Raw genomic sequence first — 12,337 nt, forward strand, 5'->3', positions numbered from 1 at the left:
GCCCAGGGTTAACAAACGTGTGAAGGAGAAGCTCCTAAGCATTGTCACGGGAGGACAGGAAACATACCTTTCTACAGAGCAAATCGTGCCAACTTTTCATCTCTCAATTCCATGTGTAGGAACGTAAGAAAACATTCAGATGGTATGCAATGAAGTATTTACAAGGATATTCCCTGAAACATTTCCTAGGCTGGTTATCAGTTTATTGCCTCTCAGTCCCAAAGTCACCCTTTTTGGCTGTTCGATGAAAATGCATCTGGATCCTTTAAGTACTTTTTCCTTTGCCAGCTCTGTCAATAGGCAGGACTGCAGAGACTCGGCAGAAGGATGGTGTTTGGCTTCTGGGCTCCCGCCTGCTCCCTCGACAAGCTCCTGCAGCGCTTACAGCTACTGCCCCACCACCACCACGTGGCTGGCGGGACTTGGGCTCACTGGCCACTGAGTGTCCCGGGGCCCTGGTCGACCAGCAGTCCCTCCCCCAGAGCGGCCAGTAGGACTTAGGCTTGCCAGTCACTGAGTATCCTGCCTTGTTCCTCTATTCCCCTGCTCAGGTTAATAAAAATATTACATTTTCCCTGTTCAAATCTCTTCTTCCTGATTGGACCCCAGAGGCATACATGTATAGTAGTAGAAAATTGGAAACTATCTAATGCCCAAACACAGGGATTTGTTTAAAAACATATAGTATATTCATGAGTAAAACACTAGATAGCTATTAAAAATGATATCATACATGAACATTTTGATGTTAAAAGAAGTTAATGATACATAGGTCAGTTAAAAAGCAGGATACAGAACAATGTATAGGAAAATAGCATTTTTCTTTTAAAAATTGAAGATATATTACTTCGCTAGATTTTGAAAATTTAAAGGTAAAAGAATTCAAGTTACTCGAGATCCTTTCTTTAAAATGTGATGTTATTTTCTTTGTTTCTGTTTTTGTTTTCCACTGGGCAGTCTCGGTGGGCTCTTTGAACTTTCTTCTTCACTTTCAGGTGCACTGGGAAGAATGTTCTGGGGCTGAGTCTAATGATAAGGACTCTTTCTACCCCAGCAATATGCCAGGTGAGGGCAACAAGCCATTCACAACTTCACTTGTTGATGGGGATTTTTAAATGACTGTGTCACAGAAAATCGTATCTACAAAAGCAGAAATCACAAAGGTCTTTTCTTACCCAAGAGCATAGTAACGTTTACTTATTTTTTTCCTTGTCCTTTTATGGAATTAAGCCATTACACCTAACTTGTTAATTCATCTGGAATTTATTTAAACTAACGGTGTGAGGTAAGGACCCCTCAGTAACATTTTTTTGACACTATGTACATTTTTAACTATACAAATGACCTGCCGTCTCCAGGGATTGTTCCAAGGGACCACTTTATAGCAAAATCACTTTATAATGAGGTCCTTTTGGTCTTTAGCAACAACCTTTTGGATGGCCTCCAAGGTAAATCTATCGTCAACCTAGTGCTGCCTTAGGATGGCCAACGTTACAGTAAAATTCCAAATGCATCCCAAGAATAATCTATATAAAGGATCAGGGGTCAAGGGTCAATGTGGATTAAAAGGTAAAACAATTTAACAAGAGGAAAGGAGACTCCTCTACAGTTTTCATTAGGAGAATCATGAATGCTCCGAAGTTGCTTTATCTGGTAGAGACATAGATTATGAATGGAAATACCGATACTACCGCACTCTCTTCTCTCCACCTTGACTCACTGTCTGACTTGACTACCAAAAAGTTATCTCGCTGATGCAAAACAGAACGAGGGTCAAAAATTCTGTGCTACTCGGCTCATTTCTGTAAGAACCTGGTACCTCCTCACTACGGTAAAGTGCTACAGTAAGTTTCCATTCCATAATCCAAAGACACAGAGGGTCCAAGTAACAGAGATGCTGTGTATGTATTAATAATCATACTGACGACCTGAGCTTCTCCAGGCTTACAGTGGCATTTCTAAGGGGATGCAGTGCGGTCACCCGAGAGACAATGAGCAAGAGAAAATGCTGCTACTCACAGAGACAGAAACAATAAAGACCCACGCAATTATGCAGAGCCATGCGAAACTACGCCAATGGCACACTCGTAGCTCATTGCCCCTAGTCTGCCCTCCATCACATAACCCCCGTCACTATGATATCATAATCATTTGCAACATACCATACTCTATCAATCGTCTGTCGGTATTATAATGGTGTTAATTTTTAAGAATGGATGAGCATCATGCTACCCAGAATAATGGCCCCCTGGAGATGTCCACATCCCAATCCCTAGAACCTGAGATTACGAGACCTTACATGGCAAAAGTAACTCTGCAGATGTGATTAAGGCTAAGGAATTTGAGATGTTCTGGATGACCCAGGTGGGCCCAGTGTAATCGTGAGCCCTTCAAACCAGAGACTCTTTCCCAGCTGCAGTCAGAGGGAGACTCGAAGAGGGTCAGGAGATGCAAGTTGCTGGCTTTGAACACTGAAGGGGACTATGAGCCAAGGGATGTGGGGGGCCTTGAGAAGCCAGAAAAGGTGAGGGAACAAATTCTTCCCTGGAGCCTCCAGAAAGGAACCAGCCCAGCCAACACCTTGATCTTGGCCCAGGAAGAGCTGTATTGAACTTCTGACCTGTGGAACAGTAAGATAATAAACTTGCACAAACTTCCCTATGTTTGTGCAAATTTATTGCTGCAGCAACGGAAAACTAATACAATCATTGTTTTTGAAAATCCCTTTGGAGTAATTAGGTGTTTGGATCCTTCCTATCTTTAGACATTCTGAAAAACCATCCTCTAACTGAACATCATGTAATTGTGGGAGGACTATCTGGTGGCTCTAGATCAGAGAGGGACAATCATCATAACGTGTTCTTGCCAAAAATAACAAACTTGATTCTGATCAAGCCACAAAATCTAACTACCAATTTACAGAAAATATGTGTGGCAGAGGAATATGTTAAACAATATATGGGATTACAAATAGCAAGTCTAGATAGTGGGAAAGTACAGGGCGAATGACCCTGCTTCCTCAACACAGAAACTGCAAAGGGAAAAAGAGAGAGTTGGCAAAAGTACCTATCTATTAAAGAAACTTAAGGGACATACCAATCAGTTGTAACGTATAGACCACATTCAGATCCTGAATCGAATGACCTAAAAAAAAGTCCATCGTGGGAAATCTGGGAGATCTGAACACTGGATATTTGATTACATTAAGGAATTCCTGTTAACTTATTAAGGGTGATAATGGCATTGTGGTTATATTTTAAAAAACAATCCTTATCTTTTATAAACATACTTTAGAGATATATTCCAGAATATCCACCACTGAAATGATATGACATCTAGGATTTGCTTCAAAAATAATCCCGGGGATGGGCAGGATGGGGAGGTGGATAGACATAGAGATGAAACAAAACCGGTTAGGAGTTGGTAATGGTTGAAGCAACTGATGGGCAAAATGGGATCGTTATCTTACTCTCTCTACCTACATAGTTCTGAAACTGTCCACAGCAAAAAGTTAGCAACATTTTAACAAATAAAGAAAACCAAGGGACATTCCTAAGAGCTGCAACCTCAGGCCCCTGACCGAATACATGACAAGGGCCCCAATGGCTGGAGCTGTGTCTTCTTTTCCTGTATTTTTGCCCCAGTTCTGAGCCCAAGTGGTGGCACAGAGCATACTTAATACATATGCTTCAATCAAGGAATGACCACAGAGGGCCCACTAGGCTTGCACAAGAACGCACCTCAGTCTCTGCTGGACACAGGGGTGGGCTTGTGGGCAATACTAGATAGCCCTCTGAGTTTAGATCATAAGGAAAAGTAGTTGATGTTGTATTAGTTAGGGCCCGGACAGAAGCAATGGGAATTCTCACATTTGACACAAGGAGGAGCTCTCCCTGGACAAGGGGAAGTAAGGGACAGACGAGGATAGCTGGATCTGCTGGATAAAGTTAATTACTCCATTGGGAAAACTCCCAGAGCAAGTCCTAAGAGTAGATGTTTCTATTTTTGTTTGCATTTTAAGATTTGAGGAAAGGAATCCTGGTGTAGGTGACAGCTACCGGAAAGGGTATCTTCCAAGAAAGTTGTCTGTGAAGTTACGGTTGCCAGGGTTCAAAGATGAGCTGCCCAGCTTTGCCAGTCTGGCTGGCCACCTTCCCTGCTGCTATTTCACGTGATGACCTGGAGGGACCTAAGAACACAGAAGTCCAGAACGAGTGCCCAACTTTCTGCTAGAATCTACAAAGAATGTCAATGGAATCGTGGTACGAAGAGACGGCACTAAAACCCCATCTATAAGATAGCAGGAGGGGAAGAATGAAGGGGGTGAAATCGGAGGGGGAGACGAACCATGAGAGATGGGACGATGGACTCTGAAAAACAAACTGAGGGTTCTAGAGGGGAGGGGGTTGGGAGGATGGGTTAGCCTGGTGATGGGTATTAAAGAGGGCACGTTCTGCATGGAGCACTGGGTGTTATGCACAAACAATGAATCATGGAACACTACATCAAAAACTAATGATGTAATGTATGGTGATTAATATAACAATAAAAAATTTAAAAAAAACCAACAACCTATCTACAGAGAGCCCCTGAGTAAAGGTAGAAGGGCACTTCATTCCTCCTCCACAGTCTTCCATCCGACTCAGAGGCAAGGGTCTAACCAAAAAGTCACCCTCCTTCGTTGTATCTCAGGGATTTTCGAGGTGATTTGGTTAATGTCAGCCCCTCACCCATCTTCTGCCTAATGTCCATCGGTGCCTCAAATTACAGCTTCAGCACAGAAGCCAAAGCTGGCTAACTGGTTGTCATGAGGCTTCGTTTCTAGGTTAGAAAAGGAAAGCATTCATTGCCTTGAGTCTAAGTTCTACCGATGAACTGTTATTTTAGGATGATTTTCAAAGTGTTTTCTAAGGGTCAACAAAAGTACAGAAAAGCTAACAGATTCCATGGGCGAAAGGAAGTTAGACATGACCCTTCATGGTCCCTTATTTCTTCCAGTGCAGGACCTGGCAGTGAAGGAAAACCATGGCAACCTCAGTCCATCCCCAAGATTCTTCAGGCAGAGAAAAGGCTAATAATGGTTTAACGTCAAGATTGCTTCCATTTGTGTGTGTGTGTGTGTGCTTATCCTTGAAAAACAGCTTGCTGGGAAAGCGAAGAGGAATACAGCATTTCAGAACACCAAGGTAAGGGGAGAAGAAGAAAATGTCCTGAATGCACCCAGCTACTGTCCCCCACTCCTTCATCTGCCCGTCCCGTCCCCACCCCTCCACCCCAAAGGCCGGCAGGGCCTTCAAAGGGCGGGCATCTCAATAAGGATGCTCTCTGCTTTGGAGGCTCGACACAAAAACCTGCAGGTGGCATCCTCTCGCACCTGACCTACCACAGTCTCTGCACGCAGCGCCCTCTCAGTGATGGGGATACTTCTCCTGACTGAAAGCAGCTTTTCTGGGCAAAAAAAAAAAAAAGAAAAAAAAAAGAAACAATGCTAGAAAATTCATTACTCTCAGCAAGCAAGACACTCCTTTCAGGAACCGTGAATCCGGAAGGATAAAGCCCTGTAGGTGAATTGCTGTGCACAGTGCTCTGTGTGGTTCATTTTGCTTCAGACACAATAATGGGAGAAGTACATACAATTAAAGAGATAAAGGAGGCACAGAGGTCCATTTACTAGATAATTCCACTGTGAACAGGGAGTTCAAGACAGAATTAGACCTCTGCTTCTGGCCAAGAGCGAGTGACAGGGACCTGATTTACTTCTGGCCTGAAACAACTGAAAAAACAACTGGAAAAAAAAACAAAAACACAAAACCACAGGCAAAATATATAAAACAACAGTTTCAAGAGAGACGCGGACATCAGGAAATGAAGGACAATGCTCCTCGAGGGATAGGAAACAACTGAGATGAGCTCTAGGGCTGCTCCCAAATATTGCCCAGCATGAGGATGGGGGAGCATATGCCCAGGGGGAGCCCAGCCCTGCACTGAGAAGCATCCAAATAGGTCAAGGAGGGGAGAGTATGCAGGGCACAGCACAGAGGGAAGGGCTGCATACACAAGAATCTCTGAAGGTTTGCACGGGGTCCACCTTGAGGCGTCAGTTGGGTGTCCGCTAACCAGGACACGTGCATAAGGGAAAGAACCACCTGCAAGCCAGAGGGAATGACCCTCCGAGCTCAAACTGGGTTGGACATCGTTCCTATTCTCACCAACCAGGTTGCCTCATGATTTACGGGGCATCAGAGTGCTCAGAATGCTTTTAGCTCTGTAGCGGGCTAGACTACCTCTACACTGGAGCCAGCAAACATTTTCTATGAAGGGCCAGACAGTAAACATTTGGGGCTCTGTGGTCCATATGGTCTCCAGTGCAGCTTTCAACTCTGCCGCTGCAGCAGGAAAGCATTCATAGGTAAGACAAAAATAAGTGAGCATGGTTGTGGTCCCACAGAACTTTATTTGAATTTTATATAATTTTTACAAGTCATGAAATTGTCTTCTTCTATTTTTCAGCCACTTAAAAATGGAAGAACTGTTTTTAGCTTGCAGCCCATTACAAAAACAGGTGGTGGATAAGATGTGGCCCACAGGTCGTGGTTTGCTGACTCCTCCTCTAAAATAAACACTGTTCTGGTCCACCTTACAAAATAATACCCAAATAACTGCAACACCCCCGCAAAATCTCAAGAATATTTCTAGAAATACAAAAACATCTAGTACCCAAAAAAGAAAAATTCACACCTGGCTTCCAAATGAATGTTCCCCGGCTAAGATTAGAAACAAGGCAAGGACGTCTGCTCTCCCAATTTCCAGTCAACATTGTACTGGATATTGTAGCAAGTGCAATAAGGCAAGAAAAAGAAATAAAAGGCATCCAGATTGAAATGAAGAAGGAAAACCACTATAATTAAAAGAAAAAGAATGTCAGAGTGGATCCAAAAAACAAGCATCAGCTACATGTTGTCTGCAAGAGCCCCACTTTAAATATAAAGGCACATATAGATTAAAAGTAAATGGATGGAGAAAGACAAATTGTACTAACACTCATCAAAAGAAAACAGGAGTAGCTATATTAATTTCAGACAGAGCAGACCTCAAAGAAAGTAAAGTTATCTGGGACAAAGAGAATCATTACCTAAAGATAAGGCGGTTGATTCCTGGAAGACACAATCTTTAATGTGTACACGCCTAAACAACAGAGTATCAAACGACATGGGGCAAAAACCGATACAACTGTAAGGAGAAATAGATAAATCCACTATTACAGTTGAGATTTAACATCCCTCTATCAGAAATGGACAGATTCAGCAGGCAGGAAAATCAGTAAGGACTAAGTTAAACTTACCATCACTATCAATCAACTGGCTATAATGGACATCTATAGATTATTTCATCCAACAGAAGCAGAGTACATATACTTCTCAAGCTTACATGGAATATTCACCAAGATAAACCACATTCTGGGCCATAAAACATACATTGACGTATGTTTAAAAACAGAAATCATACAATGTCTGCTCTCAAACTACAATGGAATTAAATTAGAAATCAGTAACAGAAAGATAACTGGAAAACACCCAAATATGTGGAAATTAAACAACATGCTTCTAAATAACACATGATCAAAAAGAAATCTTAAGGGAACTTCAATAATACTTTGAAGTAAATGAATATGAAAACAAAACTAAATTTACCAGATATGACAAAAGCAGTACATAGAGTGAAATTTATAGCACTGAATGCATATGTTAGAAAAGAAGAGAGGTCTAAGATCAAGAGTCTTTTCCACATTTCAGAAAACTAGAAAAAGACCAAATTAGGGGCGCCTGGGTGGCTCAGTCCATTAAGCATCTGCCTTCAGCTCAGGTCATGATCCCAGGGTCCTGGGACTCAGCCCCGTGTCGGGCTCCATGCTTGCCGGGAACCTGCTTCTCCTTCTCCTCCCCACTTGTGCTCTTTCTCGCTCACTCTCTCTTAAATAAATAAAATCTTTTTTTAAAAAAGAGCAAATTAAATCCAAAGTAAGCAGAAGAAATAATAAGATCAATGAAATTTAAATAAGAAATCAACAGAGTAAAATCAATGAAACCAGAAAGATCAATAAAATCAATAAGCCTCTAACCAAGCTAACTAAAAAAAAAGAACACAAATGACTAATCAGAAATGAAAAAAGTGGACACCACTACAGATCTAATGGACATCAAAAGGATAATAAAGAAATATTATGAACAACTTTATGCCCACAAATTTGATTACCTAGACGAAATGGCTCAATTCCTAGAAAGACACAAGCTGTCAACATTCACGCAAGAAATTGACAATCTGAATAGGTCTGTACCTATTAAAGAAATTGAATTAACAATAACCTCCCCAAACAGAAAACACCAGGCCCAAATGGATTCACTGGTGAATTCTTTTTTTTTCTTTAAAGATTTTATTTATTTATTTGACACAGAGAGACACAGCGAGAGAGGGAACACAAGCAGGGGGAGTGGGAGAGGGAAAAGCAGACTCCCCGCGGAGCAGGGAGCCCGATGCGGTCCTGGGATCATGACCTGAGCCGAAGGCAGATGCTTAAAGACTGAGCCACCCAGGCACCCCTCACTGGTGAATTCTACCAAACATCAAAGGAAGAAATTATACCAATTCTCTACAATCTCTTTCAGAGGACAGAAGCAAAGAGGATACTTCCTAAGTCATTTTCTGAGGCCACCACTGTCCTAATACCAAAACTAGACAAAGACATTAAAGAAAAGAAAAACACAGACCAGTAGCACTCATGTTAATAGACACAAAAATCCTCAAAAAAATATTAGCAAATCAAATCCAACGATGTATATAGTACACACAAACAGTGAGATTTATCCTAGGTATGTATGCCGAGTCCAACATTCAAAAATCAATTAATGTAATCCATCATATTCACAGGCTAAAAAAGAAAAATCATATGATCCTATCACTAGATGCAGAAAAAGTACTTGACAAAATCCAACATTCATTCGTGATTAAAAACTCACAGTAAACTAGGAATAGAGGAGAATTTCCTCAACTTGATAAAGAATACCTACGAAATCCCCAGAACTAACATCACACTTGATGGTGTGAAACTTGAAGCTTTCCCACTAAGATCAGGTACAAGGAAAGGATGTCCTCTCCCAACACTCCTTTCCAGCACTGTACTGAAGTTCTACTGATGCAATTAGATGAGACAAGACAGGATGAAAAAATAGGTACAAATTGGGAAGAAAGAAATAAAACTTTGTTTGGAGATGACACAATCATGTAATGGAGAAGATCCAAAAAGGACTAACAAAAATCTCCTGAAACTAATAAGCGATTATAGCAAGGTTGCAGGATACAAGGTTAATATACAAAAGGCATTCACTTTACTATAAACCAGCAATGAATGGGTGTAATTTGAAATAAACACAACACCATTTATATTAGCATTCCTCAAAATAAAGTACTTAGGTCTAATCTAACAAAATATGTACAAGATCTATATGAGGAAAACTGTAAACTGATGAGTGGAATCAAAAAAGAACTAAAAGAGAGATATTCCATGTATGGGGATAGAAAGACTCAATTTGTCAAGACATCAGTCTTCCCCCCACTTTATAGACCTAATGCAATTTCAGTCACGATCCCAGCAGGTTATTTTGTGGATACTGACAAACGGACTCTAAAATGTACGTGGAGAGGGGCACCTGGGTGGCTCAGATTGTTAAGTGTCTGCCTTCGGCTCAGGTCATGATCCCAGGGTCCTGGGATCGAGCCCCGCATTGGGCTCCCTGCTTGGCAGGGAACCTGCTTCTCCCTCACCCTCCTACTGTTCCCCCAGCTTGTGCTCTCTTGCTCTCTCTGTCAAATAAATAAACAAAATCTTAAAAAAAAAAAAAAAAAAGACTTTCTTAAAATGTATATGGAGAGGCAAAAGACTCAAAATAGCTTACACAATATTGCAGGAGAACAAAAGTAGAACACCGACACTACTTGACCTCAAGAGTTACTCTAAAGCTATAGTAATTAAGACACAGTGGTACGGATGAAAGAACAAACAGATCAATAGAACAGAACGGATTGCCCAGAAATGGACCCACATAAATATAGTAATGATCTCTGACAAAGCAGCAAAGGTAAAACAATGGAGCAAAGACAGTCTTTTCAACAAATGGTGCTGGAACAACTAGACATTCACATGCAAAAGACCTTCAACTAAATTTTGCTATGTACCTAAAACTGCTCTAAAAAAAAGAAAAAAGAAAGTCCTATGCACTTTACAAAAAAGCCCTTAACAAATTAGTGAGTTTAGCAATGTTGCATGATCCAAGATCAATATACATAAATCAGTTGTACTTTTATACACTAGCGACAATCAGAAGTAGAACTTTTAAAATACCATTAATAAGAGAATAAAAACCATGAAATACTTAGGAATAAATCTGATAAAAAAACGTACAGGACATGCACAGTGTCATACATATGTCAAAACTTACTGAATCACACATTTTAAATATGTGCTATTTATGACATGTCAAGTATATCTCAGTAAAACTGTTTTTAAAAGGAATTAGAAAGAATAACGTATCTGTAATACACGAAAACCATGCAAACCATGCACAAAAATATGAACATGAAAAATATCTATGACACACATTAAATAAAAAAAAGTAAAAGCTATGGCATTACCTATATCATGATCTCACTGATGTAAAAATATGTGTGCTTACATGTGTATGTGTGTGTAGAAAAAAAGCCCGAGGAAACACACCTTGATCTGTTTACAGTGTGAGACTGGAGAACCAGTAAGGAGAGCTTTCCCCATTACACATCCCTGTATTGTTTGAACTTTCCATAACCAATCATGCATTACTTCTGCTATTTAAAAAAGAGAAGAACATAAAAAACCAATTAGGCTTAAAAGGCACTGGACAAGATGAACTTGAAGGTAAAAGCCAAGTGGGTTTATTTTGTAGAAGAAAAAGGTGGGAGTGTTGTGTTTGGAGGATGAGTCCCACCATGGAGTACAGGGAGGGAGGCACGTTACCTCGGATTCCCACCTGGGGGTATCAGTCAGAACTGTGTGAGTGCTCCCCCCCACCAGTGGAGAATCACTACTTCCGTGGGCCACCTTGATGGATGACACCATCTGTCTATATGCCTCAGGACCTGAGGCACAAAATCACCATTATTATTTATTTATTTATTTATTTAAAGATTTTATTTATTCATTTGAGACACAGAGATACAGAGAAAGAGCATGAGCAGGGGAAGAGGCAGAGGGAGAGGGAGAAGCAGGCTCCCTGCTGAGCCAGGAGCCCGATGCGGGACTTGATCCCAGCACCCTGGGATCATGACCTGAGCCGAAGACAGACACTGACCGGCTGAGCCACCCAGGCGCCCCTCACCAAGAGTTTTAAAGGACCAACAGCTCTCCCTATGATCTTCAATGGGTGTAAGGAACACTCAAGGCTGCAGTAAGTATCTGACAAAGGCCCACACTCTTGGGGGTTCAGTACCTTGGATAATTTTCTGCTGGTGTTGCCGGATTTCATCAAAACCCAAACCTCTGATCTCCTCCGGCTCCTCAAAGAGCCAAGGGTTGGGGACTCCTCGCTTAGCCCCTCCAGGCATCAGGCTGGACCTAGGAACAAGATTAAATGCGTTACATAACTCAAAAAATATAGCTCTGCTGCAAATTACTCCCCACACAAGTGCAGAGGTGGCCAGCCTCACATGCTCTGAAAATTCAATTCAACCACAATTTACTGCATCCTCCGTTTATGCCAGCAACCGTGCCCAGTACTGGAAGAGGTACGAGGAAGAATGAGGCACAGGCCCGGTCCCCGGAGACTTACAGCCCGCTAAGGAGACTAGAGCAGCCCCATAATACCCTCACTCATCTTCCAAGATACATTCGAGTCAATAATCATAAATGAGGGTCTTACATTTCAAAAACATAAGGCCAAATAGAAGTGGCCTTTTTATTAGGACAAAGTCTGTCTCACAAGCTACGTGACACCAAAGGCACATGTATTATTTCTCAACAAGATACAATGTTGCGACCACAGATTACGGCATTTAAAAATGACCACAGAATTTCTTATTAAAGGGCGTTGGGTTGCGTACAGACAGAAACACATACAGGGTTTCGAATCCAATCTCACAAATATAATGTGGCGCTCCCAACATAATAAACAAATTCTGAATTATCAGTCTTAATCTCTACTCGCCCTAGTAGCCCACCCACCCCTTCTGCACCAGACATACCGGCCTCCTTGCTGTCCCAGGAACAGAAAACACACGTTTTCGGCCTCAGTCTATAGGACTTTCATCTCAA

At 41.5% G+C, this 12,337-nt stretch overlaps 1 protein-coding gene across 2 annotated transcripts in view; it reads right to left on the reverse strand.

Moving 5' to 3' along the window:
* The window catches only part of STX8 (syntaxin 8), a 245,338-nt gene that overhangs the window by 185,706 nt on the left and 47,295 nt on the right, over window positions 1-12,337 (reverse strand). For both annotated transcript variants that reach the window (XM_032432180.1, XM_032432178.1), the window contains one exon: window positions 11,517-11,641. In XM_032432180.1, the coding sequence (XP_032288071.1) occupies window positions 11,517-11,641 (125 nt within the window). The remainder of the gene's footprint in view (window positions 1-11,516; window positions 11,642-12,337) is intronic.

The sequence above is a fragment of the Phoca vitulina genome, unplaced genomic scaffold (assembly GCF_004348235.1).
Source record: "Phoca vitulina isolate PV1807 unplaced genomic scaffold, GSC_HSeal_1.0 scaffold47, whole genome shotgun sequence".
Classification (NCBI taxonomy): domain Eukaryota; kingdom Metazoa; phylum Chordata; class Mammalia; order Carnivora; family Phocidae; genus Phoca; species Phoca vitulina.